This window comes from Ailuropoda melanoleuca, chromosome 13 (assembly GCF_002007445.2).
Source record: "Ailuropoda melanoleuca isolate Jingjing chromosome 13, ASM200744v2, whole genome shotgun sequence".
In the NCBI taxonomy this organism is placed as follows: domain Eukaryota; kingdom Metazoa; phylum Chordata; class Mammalia; order Carnivora; family Ursidae; genus Ailuropoda; species Ailuropoda melanoleuca.
The window spans coordinates 92,241,849-92,261,767 of record NC_048230.1 but is presented as its reverse complement, the minus strand read 5'-3'; the positions used below and the strand labels follow the sequence as shown (position 1 = coordinate 92,261,767).

General features: G+C 41.4%; 1 protein-coding gene across 3 annotated transcripts in view; it reads left to right on the top strand.

Moving 5' to 3' along the window:
• The window catches only part of NAPB (NSF attachment protein beta), a 41,604-nt gene extending 23,504 nt beyond the window's left edge, over positions 1-18,100 (top strand). For 2 of the 3 annotated variants that reach the window (XM_002925463.4, XM_034640250.1), the window contains exons 6-11: positions 7,210-7,265; positions 7,438-7,522; positions 12,954-13,058; positions 14,112-14,180; positions 14,554-14,604; positions 15,634-18,100. In XM_002925463.4, coding sequence (XP_002925509.1) covers positions 7,210-7,265; positions 7,438-7,522; positions 12,954-13,058; positions 14,112-14,180; positions 14,554-14,604; positions 15,634-15,744 — 477 coding nt within the window. In that variant the 3' untranslated portion in view covers positions 15,745-18,100. The remainder of the gene's footprint in view (positions 1-7,209; positions 7,266-7,437; positions 7,523-12,953; positions 13,059-14,111; positions 14,181-14,553; positions 14,605-15,633) is intronic. The other variant, XM_034640251.1, reaches the window with a different exon arrangement.
• Positions 18,101-19,919: the final 1,819 nt, after the last annotated feature.

Genomic DNA, 19,919 nt, shown 5'->3' with positions numbered 1-19,919 from the left:
TTCCCAGGCTCTGTTCTTGCTGGCATGCTGTGAATTTAACTGCTTTTCAACTTTACAGCACAGAGGCCCCTTTATGGGTGTGGAAGTTAGAGCTTAGAAGGACTGTACTGCCTGGGACCACTCGGGTTGGAACTAGCAGAGCTGAAGCAAAGCTGGCCCCAGCACTGAGCTTCCTCCTGTTTTACACTGTCTTCTGAGTCAGGAGATTGCCAGCAGGGCTCAGGACACCTCGGCAAGAGGAAGACATTTGTCAGACTCCAGAGGCTGCCTCAGCTCTGGAGACAGATGTTTGTGTAACACTGTCCTGACTACCGTGGAAGACAGGAGGTGTGAGTGCGAAGGAGAAATGGTAGTGGAGGCCATTGGTTGTTTCTGTCAGGCTGATGAGCACCAGGCATGCTCTTAGGAGTACAGTTGTGTCCTATCTGAATGGTCAGAGCACTCCCTGAACCAGACAGGAGTCCCTGTTCCTCTCTTTTGTCTCATGCCTTCTCTTTTCCTCTGGCACAGATGCCTAATGGTGCCTTCTCTTCTCCCCACCCTCTAGTGTGGGGCACCCTGGGGTTGACATCTTGTCTTCTCTTGCTTCACATTGCTCCCTTGGTACTCTCTCTGCACTCAGCATTACAGCTTTACAGATCATCTCTATGCCAATGGCTCGAAAGTCTGTCTGCAGCCTGCACCTCTCTCCACACCTCAGATTCCTATACCCTCCTGTCTGCCGACCATCACCTCCAACCCAGTGTGTCTGAGTCAGAATTCTGATACCCTGCTGTGATGTTCCCCTCCAAACCACAGGTATCCCTGCCTTCTCTCTTTCTGTACATCCAACCAGTGGGCAATTTCTGTGGTGCTGTCCTCCATGCTCCCAAGTCTGGGCATCTCTCACTACCTTGCTGTCAGCTTTCCCTGGATCTCTGCAAGGAGCCTCCATATTGGCCTCCCTGCTTCTATTCCTGCTGGAATTCAGAGCCCTGGGCACAGGGTCCTCATCACCCCTTCCTTTTGGATTCACTCTCTCCTTTTCTGCTTCTGTGCATTTTCTTAGGGAAAGGGGGCTTTATACTGAGAAATAGCATGTTGACCAAAATCCCAGGGGGACCATCAAGAGGATAGGTGTAATATGTCAGCCAAGTTAGCAAGATGGATACTATTGCCAACATAAGACATTTTCTCCTGATATGAAATGATAATTTCATATATGTTACACTGGTTTTTGATACTGTTGATAATAGTGACCCCCTCTCCAGTGTTACAGAGCAGCCAGAGCAATCCTTGTCAAAAGTAGATCAGATTGTGTCTCTACTGCTTACAAGCTGATGTTGCCTCCTCTTCACTCAGAGGAATAGCCAGAGCCTTGCAGATGGCCTCCAAGGCCCCACTGATCTGCCTCTTCACTCCTGTGCCTCTCTGAACTCTCCTCTTGCTCTTCTTCACCCTCCTCCCTCATGCTATACCATGCTCTGGCCACCATGACCTCTTTGCTGATCTTCACACATGCCAGATGAGTTCCTGTCTCAGGGCCTTTGCACTGCTCTTTCCTCTGTGGGGCTTTTCCACAGATGCCGACATGGCTTACTCCCCCTTGTCCTTCAAATTTTTGCTCGTTTGTTACCTTTTCCATGAGACTTATCATGACCACCTAGTTAAAATTGGAACGCCAGCCTGTCACGAATACATACTGAGACGCCTCCCCCACCTCAGCTTTTTCTTTTTTTGCAGCACACTTGTCACCTTACATCATATGCTACAAATGCTTGCTCATCATTCCTGTTATTTGTCATCTTTCCCTACACTAGAGTGGGTGCCCATATCAGCACAGAGCTTTGCCTCTGGTTTGCTGATGTATCTCAAGAACCCAGAACTCTGGGACATATTAGGCTCTGATAAATAAGCAAACGACGCACGCATCTCTGCCATAGCAGCATACTTTCCAAAGCACACAGAATCTTGGTTTGGGGAGATGTCTCCTACTGCTAAAGTTGGATTGGGATTGTTAACCTTTGCCCTCTGACTTCATGCTGACCACCACCAGCACAAAATTCACTGACTTGTTACATAGAATTCATGATTTGGCCATTTTTGTCATAATATGCCATGTTTTTCTAAGGATATTTTGCTTGTGACTAAATCAGGGCCACTGAGTACATTGCATGTGCCCCTTCTCATTGGAGAAGCTATCTGTAGACTCTGGAGAGGATGAGGAGACCCAAGCCTGAACCCTTCTTTGCTCCCTGGAGCAGAATTGATGATGGAACAGAAACGAGATGGGTCTTGTGTGGCTGGCGTATTTATTTGGTCAGGGTGTCTTGGGCATACTATCTTTATTGTTGAATCATCCTGGGGGATAGCATTCATGCAGAAGTGCCTTTCTAGCAGAGGTTGAGTCGTTGACTCCTTGCCCAGCGTGGTCAGGAAAGCACTCTGAGGGCAGGAGCCCACAGCACTGTGCTGCCTCTGCTGCCAGGTCTGTTCTTGGGCAACTACTTCACACATGGGTCTCCCTGAAATTCAGGGTGGATAAAATGATCTATAGCATACTCTTGTCTTCTTTTAAAAAAAGTTGTTTTGTCATGGCAGCTTCTGAAGCCCGTAAATTCATGGTTTTCCTGCCATTCTACGAGTTGACCAGCAGGTGGCATCTCCCTTCACTGATGTAAAGTGCCCTTTTAAAAGCAATTTAAGAGTATTACTCAGCACACACAGGGTTACTTTGTGGTGTTCCCTGATGTTTGGGCTCCTGTGTTTATTTATTTTTTTAAGATTGTATGTTTTTATTTGACAGAGAGAGCAAACACAAGCTGGGGAAACAGCAGGCAGAGGCAGAGGGAGAAGCAGGCTCCCCACTGAGCAGAGTGTCCGGGATCATGACCTGAATCCAAGGCAGACGCTTAACTGACTGAGCCACCCAGGTGCCCCAAGGGCTCCTGTGTTTAGAAACATCATTGCCTTTGCTTCCCTGGTGGGATTCACCAGATTGTAGTCAGTGGTGCTTGAAGTTTAAGTTTAAAAAAACAGTAATGTTATCAGTTATATATATTAAGTTTGAAAAATCAGTTATATATTTATAATGTAAGGTACCTTACATTTCATCTATTACAAATGAATTTTTTCCCTTTTAATACAAGCTGCTATATGTTCTCTGATTCATTCACAAATGTTAGCTGGTGAACAACAGTGTGTGAAGTTTCAAAGGCTCACATTATTTCTTTGATTTTATGAAATAAAACAAAATAATAAATGGGTCCTCTTTAAATGGGCTTTTATTTTTTATTTGTTTTTTAAGATTTATTTATTTTAAAGAGAGAGCGTGCACACGTGCACCTGTGTATAAGAGAGAGCAGGGGGAGGGCCAGAGGGAGAGGGACAAAATCTTCAAGCAGACTCCCCACTGAGTACGGAGCCGGACTCGGGGCTTGGTCCTATCCCATGACCGATGAGATCATGACCTGAGCCAAAATCACGAGCTGGATGCTTAAATAGCTGGGCCACTCAGGTGCCCCTAAATGGGCTTTTAAATGACCCAGAGGAACTGTGATCCATTTCTCTTTCAGACCCTCGAGAACATGTTTTAGTACTGTTTGATATCGTGTAGGTGTGTCTGTGGCAAGTTCATATTAGGTCCTATCTGGGGGTATATATTCTAAAAGAATTGATCCCTTCTGAAGAATATCTAAGTCCACCTACAAAGTGGACTCTTCTTGAGACTTGGAAATTGCATTTGCTTTGAGACACTGATGAGGACTGCAGTCCTAGAGGGTCTTGTCTCTCATTTCAGGATTCCTGTATTTTCCAGCATCATGACACTTACCAGATTCCCGAAGAAGGAGTATTATTGCAATCCCTATGGTGGGCTACTTAAATAACAAGATAACGAGCTGATTTTTTGTCTGGTTTATTGTTATGTGTGCTGTTGTTATCGGTGGCTATGTTCTACTTCTGACATTTATCACGGTCTTTGAAATTGTAAGAAACAGCAAGCAGATTTCTAATGTGGAAGGGTCTACTTGTGCCTGGTAAATTTCACTACATGTTAAAATTCTAAACCAGGTGTGAACATCCAAAGATGACCTGTGACAGCCTCTTTTCTCTGGAACTTCTCTATTAAGCCACTAGATAAGATTTCCTTTCAACTGCAGCCACTGTCAAAACTTGGGAATATCATAAAATTTGGTTATTGGTTTAACTAGCATTATTAAAAGCCAAGCTTTAGTTTTCTTTTTTTTACTATGATAAATCTAGCCAGTTTACAGTTATAACATTTCGATGAACCAGTATCATTATTCAAGAACTATTAGGTCAAACCAGATTGTCCACATTTGGCCATTTATTTTTACCTCGAAAACAGTGGTTACATACAGTTCAACCCAACACTACTCATTGAGTTCTGGTATTATGAGAACTAGCAAGGTAAGTAGTGACACTTTCCACCCTACCCCCAGGAGGTTATGTATTCTGATACTCTTAACTGGTGATTTGGTCATGTTTCTCATACTTTAGCCATTTATTATGATGGAAAAGAGTGCTAAATACTTTAGAGCATGGGGAGTGTTCAAAAAAGATTATTTTTGATTTATTAGGAATTCACTGAAAAACTTTTATGGGCATTCAAGATTAAGATATTGGCAGTAGTTTAATAGGGGACCATCATTTGAAATGCAGCTTGCCTTCATTCACTTAGCATCTATTTTTTGAGCACCTTCTGTGTGATAGACATTATGCTAGGCTCAGCGACATAATGGTGAGCAAAACTTTCATGAAGCCTGCCCTCACAGAATTTACATTTTGGTAGGAGAATACATACATTGATCAGATCATCCCACAGGTACGTGTATGTGACAGTCTGACAAATGCTCCAGAGGAATCTATCTGAGATGTTTTCTGTATGTGTTTATGTGTTTCTAAAATGAAGGCCACAGTGTATCTGTTCTTTCATGGCTATTTGTTAATTTAATATTTCATGAAGAAATTTCCATATTGATACTCTCTTTCATTATCTTTTTTTTTTTTTAAGGAGGCTCCACACCCAGCGTGGAGCCCAACATAGGGCTTGAACTCACAACCCTGAGATTAAGACCTGAGCGGATATCAAGAGTTGGACACTTAACCCGACTGAGCCACCCAGTCGCTGTGTCATTATTCTTAATCTTAGCACAGTAGGCTATTATATTTAGCACCTTACCTTGTTTCCAGTTTTGCCCTTGTTGTAAATAATACTCAGAAAATTTGTTTAGGGAGCATATTAGTTAGGGTAGGCTGACCAAAAAGACCCAAAACATAATTATTTAAAGCCAGAAATGTTGGGACACCTGGGTGGCTCAGTTGGTTAGGCATCTGCTTTTGGCTTGGGTCATGATCCAAGGGTGCTGGGATTGTGCCTCACATCGGGCTCTCTGCTCAGCGGGGAGCCTGCTTCTCCTTTCCCTCTGCCTGTCCCTCTGTCTGCTGCTCTGCCTACTTGTGCTCTCTATCGAATAGATAAATAAAATCTTAAAAAATAAAATAGACCCAGAAATGTCAGTTTTTCACACACTCAGTGGTGCTCTGCAGTCCAGACTTGGCTAATGTTGGCTGTGGCCCCTTCAGCCTGAAGCCTCAGAGGTAAACAGATTTTGTAAACCAAGTCATTATTGGTCTTGGTCATTGCACTAGTACCTGCAGAAAGTGGGGGCTAAGGCTTTATGGCCAGGTCTCTCTGTTTCTATTCAGCTCTCAGAAACCATAGCCAAAGCTTTAACATAGTTCCCTAGCTGTTTTGTTTGTTGTTTTGTCTTTGTGCTTCTCTCTTAAGTCATTAGGTGGGACTTCCTTGAAGCTATGGGCTTAGTGGGAAGGGAGCACCTGTAGTCTGATGTTTGCGTAATGCCAGCTTCTTCTTTAGGATTTACCAGGAAAACCTTGAGATTTAAGGCAGAGGTCTATAGATCCACCACCTGTTTATATACACCCACAAATTAAGGTTTTGCGTTTTTAATCACTGTTGGGGAAAAAAGCAGTTCATGACACATAAAAATCATGTGAAGTTGACATTTCATTGTCTGTAAGTAAAGTTTTTGGAACATAGACACACCAATTTTGTGGCCCTGCAGGAGAGCTAAGTTGTTGAAGCAGATCATATGGCTCGCAAAGCCTAAATATTTATAATCTGGGCTGTTACAGAAAAGTTTGTCAGACCCCTAGTTTAAAATGTTGCTCAGGGTTACGTTTGCTGTTCGGGATATAGAGGCAATTGGCCTTTCCAGTTTCGAGGCCCTGTCACTGGACTTTGTCTATTCCCTTTATAATTACCTACAAACAAGCTAATTCTTTCTAGAGTTCTTCTCTTACAAAACTTTGCTGAAAACAGCATTATACACCTTCGTCTGTCTCTTTCCATAGAGCTTCTTCCCTTGGAGTTTCTGGCTCTAATAGGGATGTGTTCTGTCTTCTGAGTTGTTGTATGCTTGATTTCTCTATATCTTATGCTACAACGGGACGAGGGCTTCTAGCTTTCCAGCCTGCAGCTTGTTTCCTCTCCACTTGACTGTTAATTCAGCACCACACATTTTAGACTGAAGGCAACACAACACCCTTATTCTATGACACTTTAGCTGTTGATGAGGGAAGTCTGTGCTGCTGTAGCAAGCAATAGATCTAAAATGCAATAGGGCTTTATATGCCTCTAAAATAACCATCCAGAGTAGCTGTTCTGGGTTTGGCAGCGGTGGGTACATGGTGGTTGAAGTACATTCTGCCCTTTATAGTTATTTAGGAACTAGGCAGTGGTTCAGCCATCTTCAGTTTGTGGCTTCCACTGTCACTCCAGACTTGGTCATTGCCATTCTAGCTCCTGGGAAGGGAAGAGGCCTGGAGAAAGTTGCACAGTTAGATGGACAGGCCAAGCCTGGTAGAAGCCTACAGCATGCCTCTACATTCTGTTGAAAAAGCAGGTCACAGCTGCCTGGAATTGTACTGGGGGCTGGGGAAATGGTGTAGCCGGGTGTTTGCTTCAGGGGAAGGGAAGAAGAGATTTTGATGGATGGTGAGTATTCTGCCACCAGGCTTCTGGATGTGCATGCTTTCTTGTCTTCCCCAAATAAAGGAGGCCAAGTTGTGAAAGGTGTGCTGTTGAAATAGGTTTATCTATAGGAATAATACCTATGCGAATGTAATTCTTAAATGTAGCTCCTCGGGGAAGTAGTTTGAATAAAATACATGTGTGTTTTTCAGGCTATTGCACATTATGAACAATCGGCTGATTATTACAAAGGGGAAGAATCCAACAGGCAAGTGCTGTTTTTCTTAATATAATTAAATGGGTTTTGTTATGTGCGATAAAAGACAAACCTTTACTGTACTCTGTGAGCATATTGGGCATACCAAATGAAGGTGTACTGGGACGCCTTTTAATTTTTTCTGTTGAATTGTTATTCGCTCTGCTCTGGTTCTTGATTACAGTTCAGCTAACAAGTGTCTGCTGAAAGTGGCAGCGTATGCCGCCCAGTTGGAGCAGTACCAGAAAGCCATCGAGATCTACGAGCAGGTGAGGCTGCTGCAGTCTCACCAACTTCCAGTAGATAGAAGTCACTGTATCTTGTTCTTTTTTAATTATACATTTTATTTAATTTTGCTTTTTATTGAGATATAATTCACACATCATATAATTTATCCTGGTAAAGAATACAAGTCTCAGTGGGTTTTAGTATATTCACAGAATTGTGTAACCATCACCAGCACCTAATTCCAAGACCTTTTCATTATCCACCATGGGGAGACAGCGCATTCTCCCTTCCTCCTCCTTCTCTCCCTTCACCTCCTCTTTCCTTCCGGTCTCTGGAAACCAGTATCTAGTTTCTGTCTCAGTGGATTTGTTTATTCTAGGCCTTCTAGGATAGGTGGCCTTTTGTGACTGACTGCTTTCACGTAGCATAGTTTTCTCAAGGTTCACCTTTGTTTTATCATATAATGATACTTCCTTTCTTTTCATAGCTGAGTAATATGCCACAGTTTGTTTACCTGTTTATCAGTGACTGTTTATCATTTGAGTTTTCTTCACTTTTGAACTCTTATGAAATATGCTGCTCTGAACACTTGTGTTTGTTTTTGTGAGGGGAGGCTTGCCATTGTCTTCATTATATACCTAAGATTGGGATTGCTGGTTTATGTGGCAGGTCTGTTTTTAACTTTATGAGGAACCGCCAGACTCTTCCACAGTGCCTGCACCATTTTACATTCCCACCAGCGATGTGCCAGGATTCCAGTTGCTCCACATCCTTACCGGTACTTTCCGGTTTTTTGGTAATGGTTACCCTAATGAGTATGAAGTGACTCGTTATGGTTTTTACTTCCATTACCCCATGGTTGGTGATGTTGAGACCCTTTACATGTGCTTGTTAGCCATTTTATATCTTCACTGGAGAAATGTTGGTTTGATTTCTTTGCTCATTTTTGAAGTGGGTTGTTTGGTTTTTAGTATTGCATTTAGGAATTCTTATTTCTAAGAATTTAGAAAATTCTTATTTTAGATATCCATATTTTATTTATATTTTAATTCATATTTTAGATGTTAATCCCTTATTGGATATGTGATTTGCACATATTTTCTCCTATTCTGTGCGTTGCTCTTTTACTCTGTTGTTGATTTTCTTTGACGTGTAGTTTTTAGCTTTGATGAAATCCTAAGAAGTTTATAGTTAGAGCCCTTAGGTTTAGGTCTTTGATTCATCTTGAGTTAATTTTTATATACAGTGTTAGGTAAGGACCTAACTTCATTCTTTTGCTTGTGGATATGCAGTTTTCCCAGCACTTTTTGTTGAACACACTGTCCCTTTGCCATTGGATGGTCTTGGCCCCCTCATTGGAAATTATTTGACTAATATTCTGTTTGACCATCTATTCTGTCCCATTGGTCTTACATGTCTGTCTGTATGCCAGTATTACATTGTTTTGATTATGTAGCTTTGTTTTGAAATCAGGAACTTTTAGTTCTCCAACTTTGATCTTTTTTTCCTCTCAAAATTCTTTGGCTATTCTGGGACCCTGTCATCTCCATATGAATTTTAGGATCAGTTTGTCCCCAGCTGGAATTTGATAGGGTTTACAGTTACTTAAACAATTGGTAGAATTCAATGATTTCTCTGTATTTCTGTTTTCAGTTTCATTGATTTCTAATGTTATTATTTTATCCTTCTACTTTCTTTAGATTTATTTTACACTTCTCTTTTTAGGGAGTTGAGATAGGACTGAGCTTAACGATTTTCCTCTTTGTCGTGTATGCATGTTTAGTGCTATAAGTTCCCTTTTATTTTATTTTATCTTTTTTTAAGATTTTATTTATTTATTTGACAGAGATAGAGACAGCCAGCGAGAGAGGGAACACAATCAGGGGGAGTGGGAGAGGAAGAAGCAGGCTCATAGCGGAGGAGCCTGATGTGGGGCACAATCCCATAACGCCGGGATCACGCCCTGAGCCGAAGGCAGATGCTTAACCGCCGTGCCACCCAGGCACCCCTATAAGTTCCCTTTTAAACACTGCTTTCACTATGTCTCACAATTCTGTTACATTGTTTTTTTTATCTTGTTGTATGTATTGATATCTGTGGATTATTTAGATGTGTTTTGCTTAATTACCAGGTGTTTGGAGATTTTCCTCTTTAACTTTCTGTTGTTGATTTCTGGTTTGATTCCATTGTGGCTGGAGAATACACTCTGTGATTTCAATTCCTATAAATTTGTTAAAGTTGTTTTATGGCCCAGAATATGGTCTGACTTTGCATTTGTTCTGTGGGTCTGCTGTTGCTCGGTTACATGTTCTGTAGTGTTGATTAGGTCTCCTTGGTTTATGGCATTGTTGAGTTCTGTATACTTGCTGACTTTCTATCTCTATCCATTGTTGAGGGTGGAGTGTTGGAGTCTCTGACCATGATTGTGGATTTGTCTCTCTTCTTTCATTACTATCAGTCTTTGCTTCACATATTTTGCAGCTCTGTTGTTTGCTGCATACATGTTTAGGATTGCAATGTCTTTTTGGTGAGTTGACACTTTTATCATTATGTAATGTCCCCCTCTGTCCCTGGTTCTGAAGTCTACTTTACCTGACATTAATAAAGCCTCTTCTTCCTTTTGATTAATATTTATATGATATATCTTTTCCCATTCTTTTTCTTTGAACCTGCCTTTATTACTGTAATAGAAGTGAGTGTCTTATGGATAACATATAGTTGTGTCATGCTTTTTAATCTATTCTCCCAAACTCTGTCTTTTAATTGGTGTATTTAGAGCATTCACATTTAATGTAATTATTGATATATTAGGGCTTAAGTCTGCCATTTTATTTATTGTTTTCTGTTTATGCTCTGGGTTTTTTTGTTTTGTTTTTCTCTTTTCTTTTTCCTGCCTTATAGTGAGTTGCTTGATTATCTATAGTGTTTTTGAGTAAATGTCTTTGACTAGCTGTTTTTAGTAGTTGCTCTAGGTGTAACATGTACCTGATTTATCACAAGCTGTTGGTGTCATCATTTCCAGTGAATTATAGAGTTCTTACTTTCTGTCCTTTTGTCCTACCCATTCAGTATAAATTGTTTTCTCTTTGTATTTTGAGAGCCACCTCAGTCGATTATATAATTTTAATTTCAATCTTCCAACATAATTTAGAAAACTCAAGAGGAGAAGAAAAGCCTATTGTATTTACCCATATTTTGCTTATTGTGTTCTTTTTTTCATCTGATGTTCCAAGATTACATCTTTCATTGTTTCCTTTGCATTTAGAGAACGTCCCTTTGCCATGCTTTTAGGGCAGGTTTTACTGGTGACAAATTCTCTGTGTTCCTTCTTCTGGGAATGTTATGATTTCCCCTTCATTCCTGAAGCATGTCTTCCCAGGGTATATAGTTCTGGGTTGATAATTCTTTTCTTAAAGAAAAATGTGCCATGTAGGGCCTCCGTGGTTTCTGATGAGAAATCTGCTTTCATTCAAGTTACTTTTCTCCTGTAGGTAAGGTGTTGTTTTTTTCTGGCCATGTTTAAAGTTTTTTCCTTAGCTTCATTTTTTCAGAAGTTTATGCTGCTTGGCTTGGATGTCTTTGCTTTCATCCTGTTTGCTTTTCACTAAATTTCTTGAATCTGTAGGTTTATGTTTCTTGCCAAATTTAGGAAGTTTTCAGCCATTATTTATTCAAGTACTTTTTCAGCCCTTCTCGCTGTCCTCCCCTACCAGGACTTAGACAACCTGAGTGTTAGACCTTATTTTATATAGGTCCCAGATGCTCTGTTCATTTTTTTTTTCCCCAGTCTGTCATCTGCTCTCTGTTATTCTGACTGAATAGCTCCTGAAATCTGTCATCAATTCACTGATTCTTTCCTCTCCTGTCTATTCTGCTGTTGAGCCCATCCACTTTTTGTGAAGTTATTTTGCTTTTCAGTTCTGAAATTTCCATTTGTTTCTTCTTTAGATCTTATGGGGGGGGGGTTTGCTGGAAATTTTTCTTTGTTGATGCTTTCTGTTTTTTCTTTAGTTTTAAACATTTTTGTAAATTGCCTGTTGAAGCATTTTTTTGAGGTTCCTTTAAAATATTTGTTGTGTAATCTTAACATTTCTGTTACCTCAGAGCTGTCATCTGTTTGTTGTGGTTTTTCATTCAATTTAAGATTTCCTTTCCTAGTGTTGTGAGTTACTGTGACAACTGGACTGGATCGTACTTAAACATTCTCTCAGAGGTGCCTAGGTGGCTCAGTCAGTTAAGGGTCCAACTCTTGGTTTTTGGCTCAGGTCATGATCTTATGATCATGAGATTGAATCTCGTGTCAGGCTCTGCACTCAACACAGAGTCTACTTGAGATTCTCTCTCGCTCTCCTCCTGCCCCTCCTGCTCATGCTCTCTTTCTCTCTCCTTAAAATAAATAAATAAACCTTCTCTTTCAGCTGGTTTTCTGTGACCCTGCTCTAGCAGCAGAAGGAGCCTGTTGCTTCACTGCTGGGCGGAGGCGGCCATTCCTGCCCTTTCTTGCTCTCTACCAACACCACACTGAGATTGTTCTCATTACTGCTGGGTGGTGATGGAAGTCTTAAGCCTCCACTAGGCCTCTTCTGAAACCATAACTGCTGGGAGATGAAGGATGATACCTCATTCCTCCTGGGTGGTAGCAAGGCCCAGGCTTCCCACACTGGCTCCATTGCCTTGCAGCAGGGGTGGAGGAGGGTGGGCCATTACAAGCTGGCAGGCATGAAGGCATGGCCCCCCTTCTGGGCCTTTGTGAAGCCACCTTGGCAGGGGTTTGGGGTTCCTCCACAATCGCAGTCTCAAAAGCATTGACATCTCAGCTCCATCTAGGGTCTTTACTGAAGTTAATAGGGATGGGGCCATAGTGTTCTGTGGTGTTTGGCTGGAGTAGAGCAGTAATTACCTAAACTTTTTTGTCTTGCTAGGCTGCCCTTTTCTCGGTCCTTCAGCTAGAGAAAACAAACTTCTGTGTATTCTTTTTTTTTTCTTTCTTTCTTTTTTTCTCTGCTGTACCTAGCGTGGCATTTATGGGTTGCTGGCTTTTTCTTTTCCAAGTCAGGGATATGTGAAAAAAAAAAGAAAACCCAGAGACCTCCCTGCTTTATTTTCTGTGTGTCTCAAGGTCCCTAGCTGGTCTGCTGTCTTGTCTCCATTTTTCAGTCTCCTTGTGTTGGTTTTATAAAATGACTGGGGCATTCAGTTGCTTTTAGCAGGAGGGATAGAGAAAAATAATGTCTATTCCATCTTCCTGGAAGTAGAAGTCTTCTGGGTCATTTTTAACAGTTAGCACTGTATGTATTAAATACTGTTTCTTATCTAGTAAAATTTTCTAGTGTGTGATACTGGGTTAAAAGGATATATTCATAGCTAAACTGATGTAAGATACACAAGTATTTTCTAAAGGGCATATGAGGATCAGGCTGCCTACTACAAGAAGGCAAACCTTTGAAATCTAATTCTGCTTTCTGTGCCTAGGTTGGGGCAAACACCATGGATAATCCTTTGTTGAAGTACAGTGCAAAGGACTACTTCTTTAAAGCTGCCCTCTGTCACTTCATAGTAGATGAGCTGAATGCCAAGGTAAGGAGTCCCGCGCCAGTTTCTGCTGCACTTTACCCATGAGAACAGGTCTCAGTCCCTCTGTTATTCATGATGTGCTTCTTTGGGTGATATTGGTCATAGCAAGATCAAACTGCGTGCATTAATAATAATAACAGTAATACTACGCTGAGCATCCCAGCTATAATCTTGAAACTGCTGCCAAAGTGGTAGCTGCGTTCCCTTCAGTAGTTTTGCTTTAAAGAAATTAGGCGGCTGGGGTACCTGGGTTGCACAGTTGGTTAAACATCGGACTCTTGGTTTCAGCTCAGGTCGTGATCCCAGGGTCCTGGGATCCAGCTCTCTTTCAGGCTCCCTGCTCAGTGGGGGGTCTGCTGGAGATTCTCTGCCCCTCCTGCTCATGCTCTCTCTCTCAAATAAATAAATTAAAAAGGAAGGAAGGAAAGAAAAAGGAAAGAAAGAAAAAGAAAAGAAAAAGAAAGAAAGAAAGAAAGAAAAAGAAAAAAGAAAAGAAAGAAAGAACTAAGGGAGCAAAGGGGAGAGACAATAAAAGTAGAATAACATCCTTTGTTTCAAATGCCAAAATCACGTTGGAATGTGGACTGGGGAGACAGGAGGCAGAGACAGGCAGCCTCGCTGTCGTCGTGTTTGCGTCTGGGAGAGCAGAGGTAAAGCTGCTCAGAGGAAAGGCGTCCTTCCTTCCAGCTTCAAGCAGAGGTCTGACTGGGATTTATGTGGAATCTGGACAGTGTTAAGGAAGAGCTTCTTCATGTAGTAGATGGAAACAGACACCTGGTCTCTGAGTTTTTTCAAAGTAGATTTGGTCCACGTTGTCTTCTCTACAGCAACCTAATTCAGAAAAACTGGTTTAGAAATTTATTCTTAACTGAAGTTGGTAATTCAAATTGAACAGGTTTACTTGTGTTGATTTTGATGTTGAGTTTAACAGCATACTTCTTAAACATTTAAATAGGCTGCGGATAAATCTCACTGAAGTAATAACATGTTCAGATAGAAAGGCTTTATTTCCTGATTCAGTGAGGGGGACATTAATGAGTGGCTTTTCTCTTTCAGCTTGCTCTTGAGAAATATGAGGAAATGTTTCCAGCATTTACTGATTCAAGGGAATGTAAGTTATTGAAAGTAAGTAACATCACAACTTTGAAGAAGAAAAAAGGCCTTTGTCAGGTGGGATTGGGTCTAAAGTGAAACTCTAATTCTCTGAGGAGCACTGGTACTCTCCTGCTTTTGGCTTTTGTAGAATAGGTTTCAGATGCCAGCAGAGTCAAGGACATAAATGTTGTGTTCTAAACCAAACAACCTAGAAATGTTAGCACAAAAACTAGGTCCCTGACTTGGGGTAACTCGTGGCTTCTATATTTGAGTATTTCCTCTATTCTGTAAGGTGTTTGGCAATGTCAGTTAATGTGATACTAAGGCTGTTTCTGTATTTAAAGTATCCATAGATGGAAGTTTTTAGTTTACCAAACTAATTTTTCTGTATTTACGCTACCAGAAACTTCTAGAAGCTCATGAAGAACAGAACAGTGAAGCTTACACTGAAGCAGTAAGTTACACCTTCAGGATACACTACATTCTTGGAAGTTTAAACTACAGAAACATCTTTTCATTGTATGAGTGCTGAACGTTTATTTGAACATTTTTCCAATATACCTAAGATGTACTTCCCCAAGGCCATGTTTTATATATCCCACAAACCTTTACAACGACTTAATTCCATTAACCATGCTGAATTTATCTGGGAGGCAAATTTAAGAGACTATCACATACTGTTAAAATTTACTGTTTTAATGTTTTCTTTTGGAAATAATCTGATCCATAAATAAGTATACAGTAAAATCAGTTAAATACAGCTTAAAATATAAAAACTCTATAAAAACTCTCACTAGAGTTTGCTATATTCTTGGCATAAAAGAAATGGAAGACTTTTTTTTTTTATACTCATTAGTTTTCTGTTTTCCCATATTTGCCATCTTATGTTTAGAATCAAGCAGATTTCTCAGTATCCTCCATTAATTTACTCATGGCTTTGAAGCAGTAGTGGAAAGGAATGTTTCCCCGTTTCACTTTGGCTGCCAAACTTTGCATCCTATTGAAATGTCACTCTCTGGTAATTCATGGAAATGAGTTAAAGGGATTGCACTTTCACACGTCGTGTCTCTGCAAGTACATTGATTAACATTCAGTGAATATTGGAAGACTGTGAATTTTCCATATTCCCTTCTTATACAGGGTCTCATTTCCTTTGTCACATTAAGCATGCTCTTCCAGGTACAAAGGGGGTTAGGAGCTCAACATGTTAGCACACAGAGCAGTTTAAAAAGCACAGGAACTTGTCACTAGCTGCATCAAAATAGTCACAGAACAAATAAACCATTTTTCATGAAGAGAGTTATAAACTGGAATGAATGATTTAAACAAACCATTTTTCATGAAGAAAGTTATAAACTAGAATGAATGATTTAAGTGAAGCCAGTTGGAAGATTATCACTAGAAATGTTTAAACAACTTGGGGTGTTGTTTTTTTACGATTTGATTGTATTTCCATACACTATTCCTCTTTTTTTTAAACTAGGTGAAGGAATTTGACTCAATATCTCGTTTGGATCAGTGGCTCACAACCATGTTGCTTCGTATCAAAAAGTCCATCCAAGGGGATGGAGAAGGAGACGGGGACCTAAAGTGAACATTTATGTCTTTGTGGCATGCAGCTGACTCCTCCTTAGTTTCATGTTAGGGCCACATGATCTTTTTGGGATGCCCATTTAATGGCTTAATTCTGTTGCACATGAGCCAAACCATCTGTGTGTTTAAGCTTCCTGTGTTTGTGTCTTCGTGAAGCAGACAGCTGGGAAGCTCCTGTGCTTATTGTGGGTGTGATGGGCTATTTCATGCTTGTCAGAGCCCCCAGAGTTTTCTGAGAACTACTCCAGAATCCTATTCCTGTTATTTTGACGTTTGCATAGCCCGTGTGTAACTTTGTCATGTATTTTTATGTCTTTTTCTTGGACTGGAGTACCCAACCTAATCATTGTAATAGATGCTTTGCATATTTTCTGTAAATCCGCACCTGGACGTATTCTCTAAGTGCACGTGTTTAGTTCAGGATGGTGGTTAGGAATGAGCTTTATGACTTCTGCTTACTAGAGATGGTTTTTGTTGTTGTGATTCTTTCAATGGTGCTAGTGCTCCGTTTGCTTTTTATATTGTTGTGTTTGCTAACATGCATGCAAAAATTCAGAACAGCCGGGGTCTGCCAGCATCACTTGCTTAACGTTGTGAGAAAAGGAAGCTTCCTGGCAGGGCTTGCTGATGTGTGTGGGAGAATGTCAGGGTGAGTCTAATGGATTTGTACTCCTTCACACACGAGAGATTATACAAAACAGAGTTTTTCCTTTTCCTAGAGATGGTTTCCACTTTTAGTTGGGGTGGAGCCCTTTATATTCACATAGAAGTGATTTGACCGGCATGTCCCTTTTGTTTACTTTCACATTCATACACTTGCCCACGTTGAGATGGTGCCTGGTGTGTCACCACAATGTGAATCCTCATCAAGGCTGCGGAGAGAGCAGGTCATTAATTTTACCTTTTTATTGAACGTGATGGGTTAGGTGGGGTTAATAAGTACAGTACAGAGGTTTACCATGTGTCCATTTGGGGAAGAAGGGCAGCCAGCTTCAGAGGAGGATTGATTTTCCTCTCGGCTAAATGGAATTGTTTGGCTTGTATTTTTGAATTTAGTTGTGTCATTTTGGTTTACATAATATGTGCTCTACTGATTTATGAACTTACATGCTGACACTGTGCTTAAGACATGGTCTTGTTTTCTGAATCTTCTCTGTGTGTATTTTTATGCTTAAACTTAAGTTTGACATGCATTTTTTTTTTTTTTTTTTGCCAGTCCTAGCTTGTGGATCTTTGTAAATTATGCTGCTGTCATTAAAGACAGATCATGAAATTTCCCATGTTATGTCGGATGGAAACTGGCATTTGAAGGGTGTTTTCATTTTTGGATGTCCCTCCACTGGGTTTGGTTAGGCTTTTTTGGGGCAGAAGTAGAGTGTGGCCATGAAAAGGGCTGAGCGTGGAGGAAGGCAAGGGGATGGTGAGCGGGTTGGGCGGAGATGAAGGAGAAAGTAGCAAGAAAGTAGCTGGAAAGGACCAGCTGAGGCCTGGTAGTGGAGACTGTCCCTCAGGTGGCTGTGGATTTCCTGGCTGCAGTTGTGGGGTCACCTGTACCAACATAGCCTGGTGGAGAGGAAGGTCAGCGATGTCACTGTGCGGGCCGAATGGGCCAGAAGACATGGACACTCTGACCTTGCACCCTGGGATCTGATGAACGTTCCTTCCTTCAAAGGTCTGGGATTCTTAAAAGAAAGCTGGCTATCGCTTATGGTACAATTTGGAATGCAGCGCATTTGGTGCTTCTTCACTTCCTGTCAGAATCTCTTATGAAGAAATGATTAGAGCAGAGAGTGGGTTTCTATGCCTCATGTGTTCCACAACCAGCCAAATGCACTTTTGTGAAAGTGAGGCATGAGGCTGTAAGTCTGTCCCATCTGAAGAGCATTTAAATCCTAACCTGCCAGTGTGCTTGTTTCATCACTAGTGTGCAAGGTTTGTTTTCACTTGTTAAAAGGACCTTCTGGTCTCACCACTTAAAGTAAAAACCGAATGATTTCTCTTAAGAGGATTCCTTGGGGCGCCTGGGTGGCACAGCGGTTAAGCGTCTGCCTTCGGCTCGGGGCGTGATCCCGGCGTTATAGGATCGAGCCCCACATCAGGCTCCTCCGCTATGAGCCTGCTTCTTCCTCTCCCACTCCCCCTGCTTGTTCCCTCTCTCGCTGGCTGTCTCTATCTCTGTCAAATAAATAAATNNAAAAAAAAAAAAAAAAAAAAAAAAAGAGGATTCCTTTAGCTTTCATCATGGCCCCTGTCAGACCCCTGTCTGAGAAAGAGGTGTGGTTTGTAAAAACAGTACTGGTACCATTTTGTTACGTCAGTTGGAGAGTTGCTTGTCTTGAAATAAACACTGGGATCAATGGATGGGTTAAGAATTTTTTGTTTTTAATATTTCACATGAAAAAAATAAAAGTAATTGTAATGGCTAGAACAGAACTGCCAGAAGATAAAAGGAAAATGAGAAAAAAAAGTCCCATTAACATTATCCAAACTTCCTTCTTTTGAAATGTCCCATTAACATAGGGTAGTAACATGACTCAGAGGCCTGAGTTAGATTTTCAGGAGTTACAGAATGTTCTTTATGAATAAAATAGTATGACTATTTATGTTCTGGTTCTTGTATTTTAGCAAATCTGGGGTTAGTTCATAGTCAAGGCAGTTAAAATTTCTTACAGGAAAGCTTTGCTTTTTGTGGTAACATTTTTATAGCTTGTGTGAGTTCCTTTTTTATTTAATGATTCAAAAACAGTATTTTTGCACAGTTGTGACTGTGTGTGATGACATTCCTGTAACCAAAGCGTGTGCATTTATTGTTTTCTCTGATACCGTGCATTTAAAATGTCCAAATGCGAACATCTGTGGCTTCCTTCAGGGGACCCAGCAGCGCAGCATGATGCCTGCGACCCACCTGCCTGCAGTGTGAGCTGTGGCCTGGAGCAGGCTCCTGCCTGCAAAGTGATGTGTCGGGCACTGCGGGGTCTCCTCCCTCATGTTCTCGGGTGGAGAACTATGTTATGAAAACTAACCATGTGACGATCACTCTACCTTAGCAGAAAGAGTATGTATGTTTTATGTCACCCTGTACAGAAAATAAAGTGGAGATTATGAATAATGTTTTGATGGGTCTTTCCTATGTAAATTTACACAAATCAAGAGTAGCTTCCTTTCCTTGAAGTTGTTCCCGTTAAGGTTTAAGGCAGTGGATATTAATATTCACCAGGCTCTTTTAATATCCATCCGAAATGAGTTTGGCTATCTCAGAACCTCCATCACTTGGAAATGCAGGGCACTGTGGTGGATTTGCCAGCAGGTTTATGAGGAAGCCCTGGTTCCAGCCTGTAGGTGCAGTCCCTGGGTTCGCACAGTGTCATCCTTTCTGGCCATCCCTGAAAAGGACTCTTATTGGCATCCCCCAGGCCACAGTCACCTGCCAGTTGCAGGGAGGGCGGGTTTCTAGAAGACTGTTAGGTGGGAGTGGGTGAGGAACCCTGAAGACCCTCAAGTCTGTTCACAGTGTGGGTGTTCGTGTCACTCTGCAGATGTCCGTACAGGGCGACACGTGCTCCTGGGGCAGGTCGAGCCACGGGCCACTTGGGCCTCAAGTTCTGGGGAGGAGGAGGATACGGTTGGGGGCAGGGGCTAGTACCAGCCGGTTCCTCCCCAGAGAACAGTGGTCAGGTCCGTAAGTATATTCACAACAACTTAATTCAAAGCAAATTTTAAAAAATGAATGGTAGAACAGGCTGTTCCAGTTTAAGCATTCTGAGAAGTTGATCATTCTAGTTTAGTTCTCATTCAGATGTCTCTTCTCAGAATCCTTTCTTAATAGAAGCCACCATGGTGGGTTAAAAACCTGGTTTTGCCAGCGGTGGTAAGGGCCTTTGTACAGATTGGCAGAGGTAAGTGGGTGGTTTCTGGGGCTCAACTAGAATGATATGCCAGATAACCCTCTGAGCCATGTTTGTTTGTATCCTGCTTGGTTATTTTTGGCCACCTTGGTACAAGTGAACAAATGACCCTTCGCATGAGTTCCCCAGGCCCCATACTCCCTGCTGAAATAATAATATTTCACGTAACATGAACACCATCAAGCTTAGTTAAAGAGACAAGCACTCATTTGGTCTCAAAAAATGTCCCTGGTGTGGCAAGATAAAACTGAACAGGTTAGAATTAAAACTT